At 40.5% G+C, this 24747-nt stretch overlaps 1 protein-coding gene across 6 annotated transcripts in view; it reads right to left on the bottom strand.

Moving 5' to 3' along the window:
• CDYL (chromodomain Y like) overlaps window positions 1–21663 on the bottom strand; it is a 99828-nt gene extending 78165 nt beyond the window's left edge. For 3 of the 6 annotated variants that reach the window (XM_015854619.1, XM_015854621.1, XM_015854622.1), the window contains exons 1-2: window positions 21467–21663; window positions 1708–1792 (exon numbers count right to left, since the gene is read on the bottom strand). Coding sequence is in view for 1 of the 6 variants with exons in the window: in XM_015854618.1 (XP_015710104.1) it covers window positions 21467–21490 (24 nt within the window). In the remaining 5 variants the exon portion in view is untranslated. The remainder of the gene's footprint in view (window positions 1–1707; window positions 1793–21466) is intronic. The other 3 variants (XM_015854620.1, XM_015854623.1, XM_015854618.1) reach the window with 1 other exon arrangement.
• Window positions 21664–24747: the final 3084 nt, after the last annotated feature.

Below are 24747 nucleotides of genomic sequence, written 5' to 3'. Positions count from 1 at the left end.
CAACTTCTGGAAGAAAACCAAAATTTGACCCTGCTCTCTTTTGTGAGAAAACAATGGACAGACTCAGCAAATTAATTTCTAGAACATTTGTTTTTCTAATATCCAGATTTAGCATTTGGACTTAACGTTTTGGTTTTAAGTAGATGTAAGATGTAGTTTTTAACTAGCAAATTCATTCTTGACAGCTACAAACAAACAAAAATCAACCAAACAAAAACCCAATGCTGGTATTTCAAATACAAAGTTATTAGAATTTTAATATAATTTAGCATGCTACTTTAAAAGGTATTCCATTATAAGGAAGTTATTAAAATAACAATACATTTAAAGCTCCCCAATAATGTCAGGCTTTTTGAGTTGTATCAGTTACAAAATTAGCATCAGCCTCTGAAACTCAGCAGATTGAACTGTCCCAGGGGTTGAACCATCCCAAGGATGGTCTTCCATAGCTACTTAAAGCAGTCCTCGTGCAGCTACCAAAACTTACAGGGCAGGTGCTCATTGAGCAAATTCAGCCTTAAACAAACAACATAAAATAAATAGGGGAGGAGGTGAAGAGGAGGAGAATTTTCAGATTCCTGAACTTTCTAAGCTGATTCTGCATGAAATGCTATGAGCATTGATTTTCTAGTGGGAACACCCAGCTGAGGAGGTGGTGGGAAGGCAAGATACCAACATGCTTTGCAATATATGGGTATCTCTCATGGCTGAGACTGAGGATAAACAGGAGAAGCTAAACATGCTGGTAATACGTGGGTTTTTTTGCTCACAGCTTTTGCTTCCTTCCTGGGAGCACCAAAGGGGGAAGCACTGCTTTCCACTGAAACAGTAGACTAGCTGTGCGCCTTCTAGTTCTCTTTTAATTACTACCACGAACAGTTTTCTTCCACGAACACAGGATACATGATCGACTCTTCGCACAAATTAGATACAAAGGAAGAGAATTATGAACTCATAGGCAACCATAAATCTGGCATTTCCTCAATCTAGAGTGTTTGAATTCGTGATGTAAATAACAGTCTTTTTACAATGTGGTATAAATTCTCTAAAGAAAAGAACAGATGCTCAGACGCAGCCTTTGCCCCAGAGAGCTCCTACTTCCAAGGGTGCAAGAGTTTTATCAGATTTTTCAACCACACACGAACAAGGGACTAACCTAAATAGGGTTTGTTTACATGTACATTATTTGTCACACAAAAAAAATAACCATCTAAAAATTTGGTGGGAACTGAATTTGAAATGGGTTTTGTTTGTTTGTTTGTTTTCTGTGGCAACATAAACATCGCAAGTTGACTGTATTACAGAGCAGACTTGGTATTGTTTCTATTACATTGTATCACTTCATTTTGTTTAGAATATCAATCAAATAATATTTCCAAAACCATCGAACTATATGTATTCAAAAAGATGATGAGCTACCAAAACTTGCACTAACATAAGGAACATTAAAAACCTTTTTATGCTTCTACTACACTTCTTAGTTACACTTCTTAGTTCACTTCCATGAACAATATTCAAAGGTAGTTTGGTCTGTTCTTAACCTGCTCATAAGCAATAAGATAGGTGCCATAAAATTTAGTATATCATGCTTACTTTCTTTTTTTTAACACACATTTACACGGGTGCAGAGAAGTGGTAGAGAGAAGATGGAAAACATCAGGCCTGCCCAAATTTCATCATTTAGAAATATACAGCAACTATACTTACGAGTTGCAACAGAGACAAGAAATCAGATTCACACAGCTTTGCACTATATGCAGTTCATAGTTTCTCCTATTTGGGTCATGCCTTCCTAAAATGGGTAAAAAAATAAAACCACATTACAAGGAAGAGCATGGTAATTACAGAGGTAAGAGGCTTGTTTTCTTCCCAAAGGACGCATTACACACCTACGTAGACACACACTAAGCATAAACTTTATAGAATGTTCGAAATAGATCACATAGAACTTTACATAAACAACTCAAAATCTCAAAAAACACATCACAAAATAACAGTCAGAGACTGTAACAAAGAACTACCTGGATGTTTATTTCTAAATATATACATTTCTAAATGATGCATAGTTTTGAGGTTACATATACCATCAAACTCTAAAGCTATGATCATCATAGGTCCTGAAAACAGTATGTCATCCATTCAAATATTTTTCAGTCCAGTCATAGAATGGCTTGGGTTGGAAGGAGCCTTAAAGAACATTGAGCTCCAACTTCCTGCTGTGGGCAGGGTTGCCACTCATTATATCTTAATTACGTTACAAACAAATCTTGTGAATTGAAGAATTTTAATTTGCAAAAATGCAATTCAGACACAATTTTAGTTCTAGAAAGCACTGAAGGAACCTAGAAGTTCATCACAGTTAGCAAAATCACTATCCAGAATTGAAGAAAGATCAATTCATCTTAAAAATATTACATCCTGAATTCAGGAAATCAAACAACAGATTTTCTGATGAACATTCTGGAAGCTCAAATCAAGTACCTGAAAGAATCTAGACAAGCTGAAAAGCTACACTTTGACTTCAAACAGTGCTTTAAAACTGCATTTTAAGCCACGGAAGTGTTTATGAAAAAGCTTCTGGAAAACTTTGTCACTCAAGGAAAGTAGCATTTTCTACAGTCTTAGCATCTTATTCCTTGACCATAACATCCTCCATTCCATATATAAGTCCAGGTTTTGCCCCCCAGTTACTCTAATGCAATAATACTTCTGGAATTCAACAAAACAGAATGTGGCAGACACTGAAAACAAGAGACAAAAATTTATCCATGAACTGTTACAGAAAACACAGAAATTACACAAAATAAACAACACCAAAAAAAGAAAAAGCAATCTAAAAGACTTGTGACATATTCACCTCTACATTCATCAAGGAAGAAGATCTATTTAACTTTTTTAATATTGTTTGTAAAATAAATGGAAGACTGAGCTCAAAAGCTGTGACACGGTTAAAAATAGTTTTATGGCTTGAGCTCTTCTATTCACAGTGTTGTACATGAAGAATTATTCTCCTGGTCAAAATATTTGCCTTTTCAATGAGCTGAACTTTCAGGTCATCTGTTAACAATGTAGATTCTTTCCTGTCTAGAAGAACCTCATTGTCCTCTCCTTTAACAAATAGCAGAGTATTGTTCCCAGCTGGTTGCTAATTCACATAATTATCATGTTGAAATCCTTCAAAATGGTAGGCAGAAGTACGTACTGCTTAGTTTGTGATATATTTTTATTTAATAAATCTCATAATTTATTTCCTTGTGTATTTATTTTGTGTATTTAAAGTGACCATTGTGCCCTCTTCTCACCACCCCAGCCACGCCTTTCCTTTCTTTTTTCAACCTTCCCTTTGTAAATAAATGGACATATATTAAAGCTGAGTTCAGGGCAGCTCTGATGCTGAAACAGCTCTGCCATATTTTGTAGATGACTCTCACAGACTTAGCCAAGTGATGAGAGTGCAGTTTGCCTTCCTGTACAATATCACTCCATCATTCCTGCATCAGATCATCTTATTCTGCCTGAGCTAGAGGCATCTCTTTGCAAAGATTCACAGCTTTTGTCACTTGAATATTCAGAACATCCTTAAATAAATTCATCTGATAGATAACTGCCTTCAGTTTTAAATTTATTCTGTTTCTAAAAGAGATATACCTGAGATCAGCCTTCAGATGCCATATTTTGCAACATCATTGTCTACTACGGTAAAGGTAAAGGTAATGGCTCTTTCTGAAATGTTTGGCACTATATATGGACTTGCAGGCTATCAGTAACCTCGTAAACTTAGTAGACTGGACTCTAGGCTCTTACTAAATACATCACGGTTTGTTCACATATTTCTTTCAAGGATTTTAGTTGACCTTTAGGTATTTTTCTGAATCTTTTCTGAGTTTAACAAGGGTGCTTCTGTATCTTAGCCTCAAACAGGATACATAATTTTCTAATGTTATCTCACTAGAAACATACAGCAAAAGAAAAGTACACCTCATATCAATTGAGATCCCTCATATCCATACCAAAGAACTACAGAGTGCATTTTAGCTACTGCATCTTATCTGTGAAGAATTAGCACTTTCTGAAGTACTGCTCTCCAGCCTACATGTATGATCTTACTGTCTAGACAGATAAATTTAGCTTTATTAACATATGTTAAAATGATCTCCATTAACTAAGTAGAGACCATCCTTCACAGTTATCAATCCACCAATTTTTGCAGGTATGCATTTTACCGGAAATTATATTCCACTTCCCCCTTGATCATTATCTAAGTCCTCAAAGCAATGGGCTGTGAAAAATCTCTATAAAATCCAACACAAGTGTCCTTCATTTATTACTGCTCTATGATCTGTTCATTAACCAGTTTGAGTACTGTGTACGGTGCTCTGTTTTGGGTCCCTCACTACAAGACAGGCATCAAGGCCCAGAAGCACATCCAGAGAAAGGCAATGAAACTGGTAAAGGGTCTGGAGCACAAATATTGTGGAGAGCAGCTGAGGGAATTGGGATAGTTTAGTTTGGAGAAGAGGAGGCTGAGAGGAGACCTACCTGAAGGAAGGGGGGGGTCAGCACTTTCTCCTGTCTATTTAGTGATTGGACATGAGGGAATGTCCTCAAGTTGTGCCACGGGAGATTCAGGTTGGGTCTTAGGAAAAACAGCTTCTCTAAAAGAGCAGTCAGGCACTGGAACGGGCTGCCCAGGTGGTGGAATCACCATCCCTGGAGGTGTTCAAGAAACGTTTAGATGCTGTACTGAGGGACATGGTTTAGTGGGGGAAATAGTGGTGGAAGGCAGGCAGCTGGACTAGATGATCTTGGAGGTCTTTTCCAACCTTGGTAATTCTGTGGTTCTATTTAATATTGGCCATGTTGACTTAGCAAAGGGCTAGATTTTGAAAATCAGAATACCGTGCAGTTCTACATCAAGTGCCTTACAAAAGCTTATTATATCTATGTGAATATCTTTGTTAACCTTTCAGCCTCAACATGAAGACATAAATACAGACAAGTTGTATTCAGCATGAACAACTGGGCAAGCACCAACTCTGCAGTCTTCCATTTTCTGCTAACAAGCTCTCATCCCAGCCTTTCCACAAGCATGACAAAAGACCTGAAGACATTATGAAGTCTAGGAAAGTTTTGTTCATGACCACCCACTATAATCACGCTGAAACAGCAATGTGTATTTTCTCTGCATTCAGACACTTAAAGAAAGATTCCCCTTGAAATAAGTGTTCCAAATGAAAATCTTAGAGCAGGTTACTCATCTAGCCAGAGTATTTGCCCAATAAAGATTCCTTGATTTCTGTATCATCAGTTATTTTTAAGCAAACAGCAACTCCAATATAATTTTCCACACTTAGTATCTCCCATAAAACAGTACATATATATATATATGCATATACATTCCTGATATTACTGCAGGAATACAACAGCACAAATCACCCTAACATATTTCACAAATACTAAAATATGAAAGAGCTATTATACAGTAAGAAAAAATCCAGGATCCTTTCTCATGTCCACGGTCCTTTTTAGGATAAATTTGATTCAGATTATATTTTGGAGAAATTAAAGAGAAAAAACAAAAGAATCAGTGATGTCTTCCAAGCCTTGCCCAAAATAATACATTAAAAAAAAAAAGTAGCACCGGATGTTATGAACCTTAGGAATACCGACCCTTATGTCTATTAAAATAATGTTAAGAACTTTGAGAAATTTCAGGGGCGATTTTCTATTCCTAAGAATCCAACTTGTTTATTTGTCATTACCTTGCAAAGAATTAGACACAGAATTCAGTGAAAACGTACATATATAAAAGAACAAGTGCCTAGGCAAGACTGGCTCCTACAGTAATGCCAGAATGGAACCATAAAAGAAAAGGTGGGAAGGGCAATGAGAAAGGCCTGATTTTATAATTTGATCCTACTCTTAATGAAGCGTGGCACTCAATAAAAACTGGCACAGTGGAAGTCTGTTTGACTTGGTCATTTTCACATAAGTAGTCTGAAGTGTTTGGGTGTATTTTTTTTTAATACTTTGTTGGCAAGTAAACCAGTTTGAATATATTGGATTGAGTTTCCAGATGGTGATCAAGAGAATATAGTTTTTTCTGAGTGTAATCTTGTTCTGTGCTTTCAAATTATTTATTTAATGATATATATGTATATATTATTTAAGCGAAGAATCAATGCCAGTGGTTGGCAATGTCATTAAATTGTTCTGATTTAAAACACAAGTATAGGTTTTAAACTCATTGCTATGTGCACCTGTTAAAACAGTGAGTCATCTGAATATACATTCATCCAATCCTAATTTTTGAGTGCTATGCCTCTAAAATAATATTTTAATCAATTTATTTTATGATGTTTTGAAATTGCATACAAATGTAGACTACATTTTAATAAGTACATACAAATTTTTAAATAAATAAAATTGTCTTTACAACACTGAATACATAGCCTAGGCTTCTTATCATCATGTTCAACCTAAAATTACATTTCTTAATTAATTATGAGCTACACTTAAGTAAATGGCAGAATATTTTTGCTTAATATGAACAAAATATGGGCTTAACCACACACAGAACTGAGAACACTGGACTGGGGGCACTTAATCTACTTGGTTGCTTTATAAATTCTCACTCTGTTATGAACACCTTTAATTGTAAAGCACTAGCATTATAGTCTTTAATATTAACTGCTATTCTTTCCTACCAGCTCTTATTTACATGTTGAAATGAACTGAAGAGCAACATGGCTTACTTTCCTTATCAGTTTTCCCACCTTCACATTTAACGTGAAAATAATTTGCTCCTGCCTGTGAAACTGAAACCAAAAGTCATGAAAGCACAAGTTTTCCTACTCAAAAGCTATTGATGGTCCCCATACTTTGAACCTTAATTCCAATGGAGAGACTAAATATAATATTTATTAATCGCAGCACTTTCAAAGAAATAAAGCATAAAGTGAGCTCAACTACTAAGAGACATGCTGTCCTATCCAAGTTCCAGCCCGCTGCCCATTTAGTATATAACTAAAATAAAACTTAACTTAAAAAATTAAATTATACTCTGAATTTCATTTTTATGCCTCCAACAGTCTTAGTATGGGTTTGCACAACAATAATTTTGCATCTCAGTGAAATTATAATATGATCCAAGTGGACAGGCAAAAAACAAACAAAAAAACAGCCTTGCATGGCTGCAAGAGTTTTATCACTTGTGTTGGGCACTAAAAAGTAATGAAAAAATTCATCACACTTTCTAACTGCTGCATTTAGTGTAAAATTTAGGAAAATGTTAGTAAGTAGAACCTGTGCAAGACTGAGAGCAGCCTTCCAATAATTAAAGGAAGCTTATAAGCAGGAGGGAAATCAACTTCTTACATGGTCTGACAGTGATAAGAGAAGGGTGAATGGCTTTAAATTAAAAGAAGGAAGATTTAGGTGAGATGTTGTGAGTAAATTCTTTGTAAAGAGCAGTGAGGCAGTAGCACAGCTGCCCAGAGAAGCTGTGATGCCCCATCCCTGGAGGATCAAGGCCAGGCTGGATGGGCCCTGGGCAACTGAGCTGGTGGTGCCAGCCCTGCCCAGGTCACAGGGTTGGCGTTGGATGGGCTTTAAGGTCTCTTTGAACCCAAGCCATTCTGTGATTCTATTATATGACTGTGGATTAACTGTAATCCCAAACTGTTGCAAGCAGGAGTTTACCATGTTGTATCAGAACAGAAGAGTAAGCAGCCCAAAACTACATGGTGCAGAACAGGTTAGTCCTCAGCTCTGACATGATGACCTAGCACAGTTTCTTTGTCCCACTACCTGCTCTACCCCTGCCTGCAGCTTCTGGCCCTCCTAGTGCCCCCAAAGGATGTGGACCCTGTCCCAGAGCCAGCACAAGACACAGAAGCCCTGTGGCCACACCACAAGGCAGCCCACAGAATTAGCTGAGCTTAAAATGCAGTACACTATTTGACAGATGCTTTTTAACTGATCAAGGTCACTGCTGCAACCAACCCCAATATCTACCCGGTTCCTTCTCCTATCTCCCTTTGACCCCGTGGCATAGGCAACAACCAACACAAATGTCGTCAAGATTTCCTCCCTCATTCTCTGGATGCTTTCACTGAGGCTGTTCTGTGTACAGTACTTGGTTGTACATATCTAGCAACCTTGGACACATGTTTTGTCATACCAGCAGATATCTACAGCTACTCACTGAAACACATAGAGGAACAGTTCCAACCAAATTAACACTTTGGGAGATAAGTTCTTTTGTTGTTTAATTGCACCAGGTTAATTTTTCAACCCTTCTAACAAATGGCCAAGCTTCCATTGCGGTTCAATGGAAGAAATAGATGAGGTGTCTGAGGAAGGAGCTGCTGAAGTTGATTATAATGTGCTGCCACCCAAAGTCCTTCAGAGACTTAAGGTAAAAAAGCATGAAGTAAAATTATGGTTTAAAAACACAACTTGATCTACCACTCAGTTAACTGTCACTAAAATAAAAACACTTTGCTTTACACCACAACAGCTTATTGCTGTGCCTAAACCCAGCTTCAGTGGCACAATCCCTTAACAACATTCACCTACTAACACAGTTTACAGCCCCAAGGGAAGGCCTGTAATGAAGAAGTTGAGTACTATCCTGCAGTAGGCTCAGAAGACTGTAGGGGGAGAAAAGGTCAGTGCTTAGAGTGTAGCAACTTAAGCATATTTGTCAGAATTGACTAAATGAACTGGACTAGCCTTTCCATACCTCTCTGTAGAGAAAGGAGGCAAAGTTTCTATTCTGATGACCTTCTAGAGAAATGTATTTGTAAGGTCTGAATGGCCGGATGACTCTTGTCACTTGACAGAGAATGTCAAAGATGATATTGCATGCAAGCTGAATACCTCTCCAGCTAGCCCCATGTAAATAAAGAAATAAAGCATATAAGGGAGAGAGATTTGCTTGTGACTTGTACTTCTAGTGTAGCTTCTCTCTATAAGATTCAATTAGATTAATTTATTCTAAGATGTTCTGACCATATTTACTTTAGGAAAACAAAAAACAAACAGACACCTTTATGCTGCTCGCATTTTGGCTCAAGCATGAGATGAACAATTAGCAATCACCTCTGAAATACTCAGGCTGACTGATTTGCTCAGTGGTACATTAACTGTGACAGAGGGAAAGAAAGAATTACATTTTTCAATGCAGCATTCAGGTATCCTAATGATGAGATCCAACATTTCCCCCTTACAGCCCCTGCCTACCCATTTGCCAGCTTCTACAAATGATACGGCAGTTGTAGCAGAATATGTCTTTCTTTCACTCCATAACAAAGTTCCAGTTTCTTGCTCAGAAAAATAAAAATCGTCCTTACTATACAATCAGTAGAGAACCGATTCCACTCTGAAATTGTACTTTCCTGAATAAGTCAGATGGAAGAAGCTAGATGTTGCGGTTTGACTGAAACATCCATTCAGAAGAGGCCGGGAAGGCAGAGCTCAAACATTTGACAAAAGGGACAAGTTAATGGATAGAGAGCGTTTGCTTAGTAAAAAGCTGAATATAAAAGTTATCACATGGTTCCACAGTCCAGCCATGACTTTCTTCTTCCACTTACCGTAAATGTTACGTCTCTGTATACTTTAAGGCTTGATTTAGCATATAAACATCTAAAATCTCTTCCCTAACTTTAATCAACACTATTCACATCTTAATCCAAGCTTCTTAAAACATGAATGAAGAAGAAAAATAAAATTAGAGCCATATAAAGCATTATTTTACTAATGGAAATGCAAAGACACACAGACTTATACACACGTTAGAATAATTCAAGTAATGAATCCCCACTATTTATAAAAATGCCCATCAAGAACAAACAAATAAGCCAAAAAACATTTTTTTACTTGCCAATAATAATGTCATAATGGAGGAAATTATTTTGTATGCATTCGATGACTTTGTTTTGTTACATTTAATAGCTTTGATTAGAGATATATATGTTCGAGTACAGTTGATAACATTCCTTTAGAATAAACTTGGTTGTAATTACTTGAATAATGACTTTAATGTTGAATAATTCAATTAATATTGAATGTGTTCAAACAGCAGACAGTAATAAAGACAGAAACTTCACATTTTAGAGACCAATGCCAGTAAAGTATAAATAAAAAGTCCTCAGTTATGTTGAAGATAAATTGTATCTCACACTGATTTAACTGTAATTTAACCAACAATTGTCCATCGTTCATCGCTTTTCAGTATCTGAAGGTATGAAAACAGGAACATAAGTAATTTCATCTGAGTGATCAGAGGCAGATAACATAGGAATAGGTATAAATGAGCAGCAGTAAAAATGTTTCAACTATTACTGCACATGGATCAAGCTGGAATATTCAAGGGAACAGAAACAATATAACGTCCTACTGTAATCCTGTTCTCTCACAGAATCCATGTTTTGTCACTAATACCAGCAGAGAGACCTTCTAAAACATCATCTCATTCAACATGCCTTGAAACAGGTGAAATGCTGAACAAGCAAAATTTAACTTACAATTGACACTGATACTTATAAATAGATGGTTTTAAAAACAAGATGTACCTTGATAAGCTTAAAAGAATAATAATAATCCAATAAAATACAATCAACCCTGCTATTTAGCCTTCACTGATAAGAACGTAGAGAAGCATGGCACTGTTTGCATACAATTAAGATGGGTATGCTGTCATCTGTGATTTAACATTTTTACAATGCCACATCTCAAAGAAGTATCCTCAGACAAAACAATTTATTTCTAATTCAGAAGGTAATATTTTAGTGCTGAGCAGTTTAAATAAATCAGCACAAATTTCAGGGGATTTGATGAGTATAATGTGGTGGAGAGGAAAAAAAAACAAATCAGTTAAGCAGCTACCCTGATACGAGATGCCTGCAACAAGAATTAAATAGGATCTGAAGTGTTTATGGAACTTTCAAAACACGAAGGTATTTCATTTGCCATCAGCACCTGGGAAAAATTATTTGTTGTTATTGATCATTACCATGTGGGTGCCCTGGTAACAGGGGCTACAGAGAAAGTGGAAATGCTGAATGCTTTCTTTGCCTTAGTCTTTACTGCCAAGACTGCCGCTAGGAAATCCCAGATCCCAGAGGAAAATTAGAAACTGGAGGAAGATTGGCTTCCCCTTAGTTGAGAAGAAGCTGACCACATATTGTTTATACAAAATCAATGCACATAAATCCATGGATCCTGATGAATTTCAACCAAGCATGCTGATGGAGCTGACAGAGGTGGTTGCTGAACCACTCTCTATCGTCTTTGAAAGGTCATGGAAAACAGAGAGCTGCCTGAAGACTGGAGGATAGCCAATGTCACCCCAGTCTTCAAAAAGGCCAAAGAGGAACCGAGCAACTGTCAGCCTCGCTGCTGTCCATGGGAAGGCAATGGAGCAACTTGTTCTGGATGTCATCTCCAAGCAAGTGGAAGAAAAGAAGTTGATCAGGAGTAGACAGCATAGGTTCACCAAGGGGAAATTATGCTTGACCAATTTGGTAGCCTGAAACGATGTCATCACCAGCTGGATAAATGTAGGGAGAGCAATGGATGTTGTCTCCATAACTTCGGCAAGGCATTTCACAGTCTCTCAGAACATCCTTGTAATGAACCTTAGCAAGAGTGCAATAGATGAGCAGACAGTGATATAGCTTAAGAACTGTCTGTCTGGTGGAGCTCAGGGAATTGTGATCAGCAATGTAGAGTTTAGCTGGTGCCCTGTAGCTAGAGTTCTCCAGATGTTGGTACAGGGTCTGGTCTTATTTAACACTTTCATCGATGACCTGGATGAAGGGATAGAGTGCAGCCTCAGCAAGTTTGATGATACAAAGCTGGGAGGAGTGGCTAACACACCAGAAGGCTGTGTCGTCATTCAGCAAGACCTAGACCTCAAGTCCAGAAGAGGGCCACAAAGATGATAAGGGGCCTGAAGCATCTCTTGTATGAGGAAAGGCTGAGAGACCTGGGGCTGTTCAGCCTGGAGAAGACTCTTTCTAAAGTGAAGGAGTCAAATTGTTGAGGGCAGACCCTTTTTGGTGGCACGCAGTGATAGAACACGGGGAAACTGGCAGAAACTAGAATGCAGGAAGTTCCATACTAACTTAAGGAAGAACACATTTACTGTGTGAGTGATGGAGCACTGGAAAAGCCTGCCCAGAAAGGCTGTGGAGTCTCCTTCTCTAAAGATATTAAAGACCCGCCTGGACACTTTCCTATGCAACCTACTGTAAGCTGCTACTGGCCATAGCAGGAGGCTGGACTTGAACGCCTCTACAGGTTCTTTCAAATCCCTACAGTTCTGTGGTCTCTTGATGATCTGGGTAAAAATACATCCAGTATTTCTCTGGAAATTATACCTCCCAAAGGTTACGCTCCATTAAACTAGTACTTGACTTCTTTATTACTTTAGCTCATGTATGTTTCTTTTGAATTAAAATAAAATAGATAATATACAAGAGTCCTCATATCCACCTCTCAATACATAACTTTCTGTATAATGAAACAAAACCAGGAAGTACTAAGCACATGAACGACACAACAAAAATAAGAAAATCTGAAAAGGATTTTGTAAGCTGGGCTTTAACCTCTTCTGGATATGTACGTACAGTATAAACAGCTTGGTGTACAATGAGTTTAAATTTTAACTTTGAATATTCTGACCTTACTATATCACAAGTGAAAATTGATTGACTCCTCTAAAACTTCACTAATTTAAAACTTCCATTGCCCTCGTGAGTGTTAGGACACCATAGTTATTTCTTCAGCTGTAAAAGACAGTAGGCAGTTGTTTCTATGGAAGTCCAGTCTTCCACGGGAAGAGGATCTACCATGAGGGGTGCTCAGAGACATGATTTAGCAGAGGGTTGTTAGAGTTAGGGTACTATGGTTAGGCTGAGGTTGGACTTGATGATCTTTGAGGTCTTTTCCAACCTGAGTAATTCTATGATTCTATGATTCTTCAGAAAGCATTAGAAATCATCTGTCTAGAAATGCTCACTCAATTGACCGTAGTGTGCTTTAAGTACATTTGTTCAAAATAAATATGTTTATGGTCAAACTCCACAGGAAAGCACACTAAGAACCAAAGCTCAAGATTCTCAGTCTGATAAAAACATTGTTGCTTTTACTGTCCTTGTGTTTCTTAATTCTTTGAAAGTCCTTTTAATCAAAGATCGCATCTGTTCCTTATCTGTGACCCAAACAAGCATACCTCAACCCTGTAACCATGAAAAGCCATCTAAGGGCTACCAAATAGTTACTGTATGGCAAAACACCTACATATCTAAAATAATTAAATAAAATTGGATTTTTCTTCTTTTGGAAGTTTTCCGCAAATCTTCCAAATTTAAGAATGATTACACTCCAGTAAATCTTTTATGTTTACACTTACAAAATACTATTCATTACAAATAATAGAATTAATTCCTGAAATTTGTTATGACAATTTGTTTCTATCTATGACAATACTCCTCTAACTTTTCTAAACTAGGAGTTCGTTCATACAAAGCAGTTATCTAGACCTTTTTTTGGTATACAGACCTTATGCATATCATCAAGTCTTCATGAAGGTCTTTCCATGTATCTAGAATATACAAGGCTGATGAAGATTTTAGATTTTATCCAGGGTCTGTATTTCTGTTTTGCCTGACCATGTGATGATAACCTCTTCTGGAAACCCTAGGTTCAAGTTACTACTTTGCTTACTAAACAGCAATTTTTTAGTGGTTATGACTCAGATAAGGCTTGTGCTGAAACTCTACCAGTTGAACAACATCTGAAGTGCATTTAGAAATGAAGTCTGAAGGAAGAGGACAGATGTTTAGCTTGACGCAGAAGGTGAGAGATCTGGCAACCATACTGTACTCCTGCTTATCCCATGTCCTACTCACACCATCAGAAATAATGAATGCGCAAAGCAATGATCTTCCCTCAGGGGTGTCTACCCTCGCTGGAGTCTGCAGCAGCCCTTGAAAGGGTGTGCAGGGTATCAACATGTTTTCAGACACCTGGAGACCATGGGTTACACTGTCCAAGTTCTAAGAACCGTGGCTGAAATCTCTCTTGGCCCCAACAAAACCAACCACAAAAGCTCCCAATGATTACCACTGTGCCACATTTCCCATTTTTCCCTTCTACTGTTAGAAATTACTGACCAGTGATAGGCATCAGGATGCTGAACTGGGCAAATCTGTTGTGATGATGTGTATAGTCTTACATTCTCATTATTTCTTCAAGACACAGTTCCAGGTCTGTTAGTTTTAACCTTGTACATGACCTAGCCAGTAAAATATGACCGAAGAGTCATACTGTGCTGGCACAAGCTGTATTTTATATGTACAGCTGAGGAAAGTCAGGTGCTAAAATCGAACAGAACTAGCAACTCTGAGGCAGCAACCAGTCAGACTATAGTGCAGATAATTTTCCTGAAATTATTTGGAATCATTTTGAACCTGTAGTATATCTTCATTCAAGTGCAATCAACATACAGATGATGCTTCATGTAATAACTGTGTTTTATGGAAAGAACTTCAAAAACCATAGGCTTTTAAATATCTACTAAATAAAACATCCATCACACCAATATCGGGGAAGAATTTTACAGTTGAGTTATATTCATTTCAACAAGTCAAAAAATACCTCAGTGTTCCCCTGCACATATATCTGTGAAACATACATCCAAACTTTTTCTGAGATTAAAAACCAAACATAAGACTTAAATTACTGAGAAGCTGTGAAACATTCAGAAACTATGGTGGCAGAAGAGTTTGGAGAGGCGCGACTATAGATGTGGTTAGGCCACTTAAAACATACATTTATCTTTCCCTGCTAATAAAAAAAAAGAAGAAAAGGAGAGAGAAACAAACACATCATCAGACAAAACATGGTCAAGATCAAGATTTGATCAGAGCTGTACTTATTTATTTTGTGTGATGTGATTATAAACTGTGAAGCCTCACTGAGGAGTCATATTAAGCTTAGTGTAATTATTTTGTTTCATTATTTAAAAAAAAATAATATATATAGTAAATAGATATTTAGTAAATAGTTGCTTAATTATGCATTTCAGTGCTAGCAAAGTAGCTAAAATCATTTAAAGTCATTTTACTCAAAGATAAACAAAAAAATCCCCAACAATTCTGCAGTTATTGATGTGTAATGTTATCACGTCATCCAGCCATCCCAAACCTCAAAAGCACAGAGTTTAATGGGACTTATGCGCTCTTTTTCACTTTACAAGTACAGTATCTTGTACTTCCATCAGATAACCAAAAATAATACATCATCCAGGGACACCAGATTGGGAGTTCATTATGGTGCATTATGAGTGGCATTATAGATCTGCCTATCAGTTATATCTAACGGATCTGCACATCCAGCTATCACATATTTAAGAAGTCATTCTGGTTGTCAAAGCTTTGTATCAAATACAATCTTTGCAAGAAAGGAATACTTCTGATAGAAATGACAACATAACTGTCAGTATCTTGTTTTTCCCATGGCTTGGCACAGGTCAGAGCATGCTGCAGTGGTCAGGAATAAATAAGCTGTACCTACTGAGAAGTCAAAAGGGAAATACTGCATCACTGATGCTGTTCCAGCTATGCCAGGCTTCCTGAAGAACAAGAGGCTGTGATGTGTCTCGTTAAGTTCTTTAAGTCCAATAATTTTTCCTCATTTGAGAGGTACTGAGTGTAGGCACACCAGTAGCAAGCTTCTATGACATTATAGACTTGTAAGCTAGAATTAATCGTTTTGTAACTCTTAAGTGTAACCGGTACCACATTCATCAACACCTTTGATTAAACCAAAACATGAAGAAATAAAATCTGTTTTCATAATGTACATGCATACTAGACGTACATACATGTACAGTCTCATACATTAACAAAACAAACAAACAAACAAAAAACAAAACAAAAAACAAAACAAAAAACAAAAAACACTCATTTTCTGTGAATCATTTTCAGTCCTACACAGGTCACAGGCAGAATTTAACTCCTTGGAGTTCTTGGAATACAGAAACAGCTACTACAGTCCTGCCAAGCCAGCAGCACAGCAGAGGGCATGACATACTGAAGGAGTTGGGGCTTGGGCACTTCCAAGGCAGCAGTGGAAGGGAAGGCACTGAGGCCTCCTGGGATCTGTCAAGAGCTCTGGGGCAGATGATAAGAGATACCTTAAAGTGGTGAAGGACAATGTAGCAAGGGACATGGAAAAGAGTTAAGTGGCGATCCCATTCTTAAGGTTCTCTTGCATTAGCTCTCTATTTTAAAAGAGTGACATTGACTAAAGGGTAATGAAGCTAATCCTCAACTCTTTTCTAAGTTAGAAATACAGTTTCTAACCTTTTTCAATGTCACAGAATGGTTTTGATTGGAAGGGACCTTCAAGGTCATCTAGTTCCAACCCCCCCAGCACTGACAAGGACACAACTCCCACCTAACCTGGCCTTAAACACTTCAAGAGATAGTGCAACCACAGCTTCCCTGCAACTTTTCTGCAATGTCTCACTGCCTTCAATGGAAAAAATGTCTTCCTTATACTCAATCTAAATCTACCATCCTCAGGTTTAAAACCATTGCCCCTTCTCTTGGAAAAGTCTTTCAGTCTTTCTCATAAGCCCCCCATATATACTATAAGGCCACAATGAGGTCTCCCGGGATCCTTTTCTGGTGCAGCTCTCTCAGCCTGTGCTCATAGGAGAGGTGCTCCAGCCCTTTGATCATCTTCAGGGCTCTCCTCTGGACCCACCCCAACAACTCCACATCCTTCCTGAGCTAGTGGCCCCAAACCTTCATCCAGTTCTCCAGCTGGGACCTCACAAAGGCAGAGTAGAGAGGGACAATCCCCACCCTTTCCCTGTTGGCAACCCCTCTTTTGATGCAGCCCAAGATACTGTTGTCCTTATGGGCTGCAAGCACAATGCTGGCTCACTTCCAGCTTCCCATCCTCAAGGACCCCAAGTCCTTCTCTGCAGGGCCCCTCTCAAGGAGTTCTTCATGAGGTTCATACTCATATCTAGGATTGTTCCAAGTGTAGCACTTTGCACTTGCTTAGTCAAGCAAATGTCTCCTTCACCCACTCTGGAACAAGCAATAACATACACACAATGTTTTGTCAAAACAAAACCCAACCAATTCAGTCACCACGAAGCACCAACTGTAAGATCCCCTTTATGAAGAAATGTCACTGATGTTCAGCCAACATCTTAGGAATTGGCACAAAAGGAATAAGAAGCAGAAGATTGGTCCCAAGATACTTCAAACTTCCTGCAAAACAGGTTGAATAAAACCAACCCGTTTTAATGGGAAAACAATTGCTACAGCCCAAAACTGCACGATCAATTTTGTGTTAATATCAGTTTTTCATCAAGTACCCACAAAAAAATTACGAGTTACAGACTGTAGACAATGGGAGATTCAACCTTTCTGTCAACTTACACAGAACAAATGCTTTAACTGTCCAGCAGAAGCTCACAAAACGTGGCTACAGTGTAACTAGAGCTCTGATACAAACTTTACTTTTAAATTGATAATTTCTATGCAGGAACCAATTTTCAACTAAGTGACAGCATTTCTCCTTCAGTTTTCTATATTCTGCCATTTCAGAAATTAGCACAGAAGCTGAAGAACAGCCCACGGTATCAGAAGCTGTTTTATTTTTCACTTGTGACCGCTGTTGCATACGTTAGTGCATAGAACACGATATTATTTGGTGGTCAGATTTGACCTACACACTAATGCAAGGCTATAGGACTTCAGTCAGGTGCACCAGAGATGGGTTTCAGTTTGTAATTTCACTGTCTCTGTAGAATTTAATGTTGAAGGCTTTAGCTCTAAAAATAAAAACAAAAATACCAAATCATCACCTGAAGGGAAGCGTCACCTTGAGAACACAAGACGTTGGGGTGACAAAATGCAGATGCATTTAGCAAGACACTTGAAAATTAAAAGAAAAAACAGAAATCAAAAAGTCCACCCATTCTCTAAAATATAAAAATAATCGCAGTAGGACTACAGGACTTAAATATGTTCAGCTTTGATATTTTAATGGATATTGATGAAGTCACCTGAAAATGCTAGGTTTGTGGGCAATGTTGAGGTAAAACATATACTGAAGAAAACACCAATGCACATATGCACTTGCCAAGTTTACACAAACAGCTTTGCTTGCTTCCTGGTAAAGCCCAAAAGGAATGTTTTCATCCAAACAGCAATTGCAACTCAGGTCTAACTACAGTCACTCAAATGGATCAATCCAGTGAACCATATACCCATACACCCTGTACGTACATCTAGAGCAAAGATGGTAAGCCATAATCTCCATCAGGCAAAGAATTTTAGTACATTTCTTCTGCAGTTAGTAAAGAAATCATTGAATTTGAGAAGATATTCTGCCAAACTCAGCACAGCTTTAACACTGTGCACTTAAATACTACCACTGGTGCTCTTGACATGCTGGCTGATGCACAGCTGTCCTGGGAAGTACCTTCCTGGGATCACTTCCACATTTCATCAAACAAATCCTTCATGCCAACCACAATTCAGGCTGACTTTAATCCCAGATGTGATAGCAAGGGTCTGGCAGAGAAGGTCAAGTGATATGACTGCTGAGGCAGCACAACCACAGCTGCTTTCCAGATGAACCACCTACATGGTGCGGGGATTGTACTTCTAAGTATTCCAAGGAAGACGATGAGAACAATCAACAACCTCACAACAGGTGGGGATACAGACAGTAAAGTGAACTTGTCACAGCATACAAGAAAGTAGATCGAGTGCTTGCCGACTTCTCCAAAAGTTGGGAAAAAGGAAAGAAGTGAATAAATAAACCAACAAAAAAAGAAGACAGCGCTTTTGCTTATATTTTCCCTTCGCTGTCTTGTTCACCAGTTTCTCCAACTCTGTCCACCTCACCAACATGTTGTCACTTGAAAACTCAAACTTACAAACAGAAGAACTATGTTCTTAGCCTCACCCACGGAGGTTGGCAAGATTACTGAGTGTTTCATTTTTCATCTAGAAAAGACAGCCTCTTCAATGCTTTTCATTACAAGCTTCACATTTTCTTCAGATCATCTCCCCCCTCAAAAAAAAAAATAAAAAAAAATATATTTACGGTCATCATGTGTGTATATATATATATATATATATATATATATATATATGGTCATTACTACCACAATCCTGAGAAAGCTGAGAAACAAACATGCAGGATGTAGAGTCAGCCCAACAATGCCACCCCTTCAGCCAGCAAGAGCACTTCTTCCATGTTTCTATCCTTCAATTCCCAATCACTGACCTACAGTTAGGCCCCCACTCTCCAGAGATTAAACTCTCAGTAAAAGCAAAAATCGATCCACAAACAACTAATCCACTTCTTTTTTCTTTAATTTTTATTATTATTTTTAAAGGTACTTACCTTCACCTTTATTGTTACACAAGGATTTCTCTCTTATACTTTGGAAGAACCACAACACCTATCAGCTGTAGTTCATATTTTAGCTAATAATCTCAAATAGATTAAGCACTTTTTTTGTTGTTGTTTAAAACACGCTATCAAGATTCAAAAGAAAAAATAAGAGATAAACCAAATTACACTGGACTTCAATAACCAGTCTAAAAGAATACCACATAGCACTAATTACAAAGAAAATATCCACGAAACAGTCACTTATACGTGGTAGTTCACAGAAGGTTTAAGTTACATAATGTTCATCATTTCAGGTCAACTTGTAGTTGTGTACTTCCCAAGTTAGTATTCACTACATTTCAATCACCCGTGATTTCCGTAAATTGCATTACAGCATAAAATTGGTCAAAAATGATCAGCAGTTTAGAAAAGAGATTGCAAAAGAGACAGCTTGACCACCCACAAGTCCAAAAGCATCAATAATTTTAGCGCCTCCAATAAAGTTTGCACTTACATGGTGAAACAATGTGAGTGATTTTAAAATTAAACGGAGCAGTTTATCACCTCAGGTGTTCTGAAATACAGGCTTTTGCCCAAGGAACTGAGCACCTTGCCTGCCTAGCAAGAATGACCACGGTCAATGGCCTACCAGAACCTTTCAGACAAGCCAACACTTCCAACACAAGTCAACCAAGCAAAAGAATAAGCAGCGGTCACAGTTAACTTCAGCCCGATGTCCAACAAACAGTTTTTCTGGTCATTCTTACGCCAATCAAAACTGACAACCCATTGTCAGTCATTGAACAAATCCAGAAAGATATAATGTTCAAGTACTGGCCACAACACGGTCTAAAGGCCCAACTCTTCGAGCCTGACAGAACTTTTCCTGAAGTCAAAGCAAAGCCGGGGCAATTTTCCTCTATGGAGAGCAGTCTCTAAATTTCTCACCTACTTCCAGAGATCATCCCTTCAAGACCGGCTTAAGCCATGCAACGAGGGTGGGGAAACTTGCCAAAGCAATTAGCCACGATCTATCTGCCTTGGGAACATAGGCCTCCAGTCTTCCCGTCCAGCAGTTCAGCACCTCCACTCAGCACTCGACTCACATAGAACACGATCTCTAAAGGGGAGCCTTCCACCTCAACACAGGGATGCAATCCCACCAGTGGGAGACACCACCAGCACGGGAAGCTATCGCCTTCTGTCAAGCGTCCTGAAGGCCAGCCGGCTGCTTTGACCTTAGCATTCCAGCCCATGGATATAAATATTTTTTATAGAGCACTGCCGAGATGCCTATTACCCACCAGATAAAAGCATTCTTGTTCGGTGGAAGACTATTTATTCAACCGAAAGACAAGAAAACGACAACCTCATCTCGCTCCCAGGGATGACTTCTTGCAAAAATAAAAACAAGGAAGTTAAATCCAAGAGGACCATCATGCTTTTCAATTAAGGGCAAGGATGTGAAATTGACACACTCTCGGGACAGGAAATTCGAAGTCTCACCCTCCCGTGCCCCCCAACGCCGGCGGGCGGGGGATGGTGTGCGGAGCCCCGCTCCTCCTCGCACCGCCCCGAGTTCTCATCGCGGCGTTTCGCCCGGCGGCGGCGCACGATGGTGGCACGGGACTCCGGGACGGACACGGATCGGGGCCGAGCCCCCCCCTCCGCCCGACGCCCGGCGAGAACTCGGAGCGGCACAGCGGGCTGCCCGGGGGGCTGTCAGGGCGCTCCCTCCCCGCTGCCGCCGGGCCGAAGTGCCGTGCGGGCGGCTGCGTGCCGCGGGGAAGGGGGGGGGGGGGGGGGAGCGCAGGCCACGGGCAGCACTTCGCCGTCTTCTCCGTTCGCTCACATTTCCGTCCTCCCCCGGCGGAACCGGGGAGGGGAGCGGGGCGGGGGGCCGGCGGCGGTCGGGGCCCGGCGGACGGGGGAGATCGGAGCACCGCGTCCCCCCGCAGCCGCGGGCGGGGCAGGGTGGCCGGCGGGGCCGGGGGCAGGGCGGACGCCCGGGGGCTGTTACCTCGTAGAGTTCCTCGGAAGCCATGCTGGGAGCCTCACAAGGTGGAGTTGGGTGCTGGTTTGGAAATACTTTGTTCCACTTGGTGTCCGTGTGGCCTCCTCTTCTCCCTCCTCCTCCCCCGTCTTCTCCGTCGCTCTCCTCCTCCTCCTCCTCCTGCTGCTGCTCCTGTCCTCCTCCTGCTCCTCTTCTTCTTCTTCTTCTTCTTCTTCTTCTTTTTCTCCCTCCTCCTCCTCCTCCTCCTCCTCCTCCTCCTCCCTGCGCGTCTCTCTCCAGCGCAGCTAGCAGCTCCGCTCGCTCCGTGCCGCTGAGGTGCTGCTGCTGCTGCTGCTGCTGCTGCTGGCGGCGGGGCTGTGCGCACCGCAGCTGCGCAACTCGCTCGCTCCCCGCTCGCCCTCGCTCTCTCCCCCTCGCGCACCCCGCCGGGCGGGCACGCACGCACACACACGCGCGTTCACATACACACACACGCGCGTTCACATACACACACACACACACACACACACCCGGGCGCGCACACGCGGGGCGGGCGGGCGCGCACACGGCGGCGCGCCCCGCACCCCCACCCCGCTTGTCCCCGGCCGGCTCGCTCGCTCGCTCCCTCCCCAGGAACACTAATCGAGCGCAGAGACAGCGCCACACGTAACCACTCCGCCCCGGCTACCGCCGCCCCCAGCACCACCATCCTCCTCCTCCTCCTCCTCCCCCCACCGGGCTTTGATCTCCCATTGTCCGCCCGGCAGGGTCCGCGGGCGGTCGGGGGGCTCGGAGCAGCCGCTGCCCGAAGCTGCGGGACGAGCGCGGAGTTCCGAGTCGCCCTCCCGCACCCGCCCCGCTCCGACCCCCGCCGCCCTCTGGGCCCAGCCCGTGGCGAGTGTCCCCGTGGGTTTTCCAACCCGACGCCAGTTGGCAGAAGGTCTGTCTGAACCAAGGACGTGGCGAATGTAGAAGGGAAATGGGCGAGGGGAACGGCCGGTCACACAGAATCACACACAGAATCACAGAATGACCCGGGTTGGAAAGGACCTCAAGGATCATGTAGTTCCAACCCCCCTGCCTGGCAGGGCCACCAAACACACACATTTACTAGATCAGGTGTCCCCACCGATCGTTGCCGACCGCAAGCGCCAGACTTGCATCTGACAAGTGTTTGCGGTGTAGGGAAGGCCCCACTGAGGCCTCGCAGGCGTGAGGGTCAAAGGAAGACAGCTGAGCTCTTGTCTTTCTTGGTGCCGGCATGAATTACTCAATGCAACTTGCCACCCGACTATCTCATTTAGGGTGTTCCATGGGGAACTGTGCAAATAAGGTGTCTTATAGTCAACTGCCAACTTGATGGACTGGATGCCTTGTTGTGCCAAGTCAGACACGAAGAGTCACTCCTTCAAGAGCAGATTCTGCAAGGTGGTGTTTCTGGTCTTAAAAGGTAGAAGGGTGGGACAAAACCAGTCAGCCCAAGGTCAGGACAAAAGCTATACCAAATGGAGACACTCATTCCAGTGTTTCTTACCCTGTTCTGCACCAGGAAGACTTACTCTACTGCTGAACAGTGCAAGTTAAAGCAGAGTTCATCACATTTGTGTGGTCAACCCACACACTGACTCAACCAAGTCTTGATCAAGTTACCTCTTGTTTTTGCGGAGTTTTTATTTTGTTTGGTTTGGTTGGTTGGATTTTGTTTTTTCTTTTCCAAAGGCTTTGCAAAGCATTGCTGGAAAATGAAGATGCTCCTTAATATTCTGCTTTGATGAACATGTTTTGAACAGTTCTTCAGCAAGTGTCCATTTAGAAAATGTTGATCTGTTTGTGAGATTTAGATAAGTTATACAGAAAGAGATGGAATCTCTTAGTGGGTGGACATGGTTGACCTGTCCATTCTTAGTGGTGTATTGCTTGCTTCCTCCAGGTCAGTGTTCTTCTTCTAGATGACTGAAAATCTTATCTGATGCTGGACTGCCAGGCAGACAGTATTTGTGTAAATAAAATACTTGTCGCCTTTCATACCTTTGTAATTTCCTAGCTAGTCTACAGCTAGTCTACAAACATAGATCTGTTTAGAGCAGATCTATGTTTGAACAGCTTCTTGAGATCTTCAAGAGTTGGGCTTAGACTAAGTGTCACCTTGAGCTAAGCATTTACTCACAGTTCCTGGGATGTGCTCTGAATCCTTTCTGAGCTGTGCTCAGCATACCATCACTGCTGTACTCATCTTTTGAAGGACAGCTTTTTAAGGTAATCTGTGCTCATGTTTTGGCAAAGAGATGGCAGCAATGGTTGCTGAAAATGTTACTTTACTTGCAAGGCCTAAGAATAGAACACAGAAAGTTCATCTTCTTTTTCTTTTTCTAAGGGTTTTACCATTGAAGTCAACCAGATCTTATGCATTTTGTTCTTCTGGATGACTAAAAAGAAATGCAGTTCATCAGTACTGTTCTATTTTTAGTACTTCAAGGAAACAATGAAAGCTCAGAGTTATTACTAATGATTTTTTTTATGTTTCAACCATCCTCCTCATTTTGTCTTCAGTGAAGGAAGATCTTTCACACGTTCATTGCTTGCAGTGCCCTTAATTCTTCTTTGCCTCCTTTTCTAAGCTTTTGTCCTTGTAGCCTTACAAAAATTACCATGTGAATTAACCATACTACACGAAAACCTGCCACTGAGGTTCAAGCATCCTAGTTACCAAGTTTTGTGGCTAGTGTTAAGCCGTTGGATTTTGTTACAGTATCACAATAGCTTGTTCTCATCTTGCTCTATCTAAAATACAAATAAATAGATAATCAAGTTGTCTGAAAGTTGTATGTTGTACTGGCTACATCAGCGCTGCCCTCTTATTTCCTAATGTGCTTCACACTTCCCTCACCAAGGAAGCACTTGTCAATTATTGCTATTGTTTTTACAGCGTTTTAGCTGTTAAAACTTTGTAACAATTTTAAGAACTTTAAAGTTTAAGAACTTTGTAGCAACTTTGTAAATGGCTGCAGTAACATGGCATATAAGTGTCTATGGTAGAGAGATTGTATGGAGAACACTGACTGACCGGTCTAGGAAACTGGAAAGGTAGGACAGCTGCAAATCTGAAAGCATTAGCAAGTGTTCTTAGAGGTACCTGAAACCACCTTGGTTAATCCAGTCTTGGTAACAATCAGAAAACAGGAATAATGCAGGTAGTGTTAGCACACAGAGCTTCCAGTTTGAAGTAGACATATGCCTTGGCAGTCTTAGTCAAAGTCATGACAGCTGTTCTATTTTGCAGAATGTTCTAATTTATTGACAAGGTGAAT

This window comes from Coturnix japonica, chromosome 2 (assembly GCF_001577835.2).
Source record: "Coturnix japonica isolate 7356 chromosome 2, Coturnix japonica 2.1, whole genome shotgun sequence".
NCBI classification, from domain to species: domain Eukaryota; kingdom Metazoa; phylum Chordata; class Aves; order Galliformes; family Phasianidae; genus Coturnix; species Coturnix japonica.
This window is presented reverse-complemented; position numbering and strand designations above follow the sequence as displayed.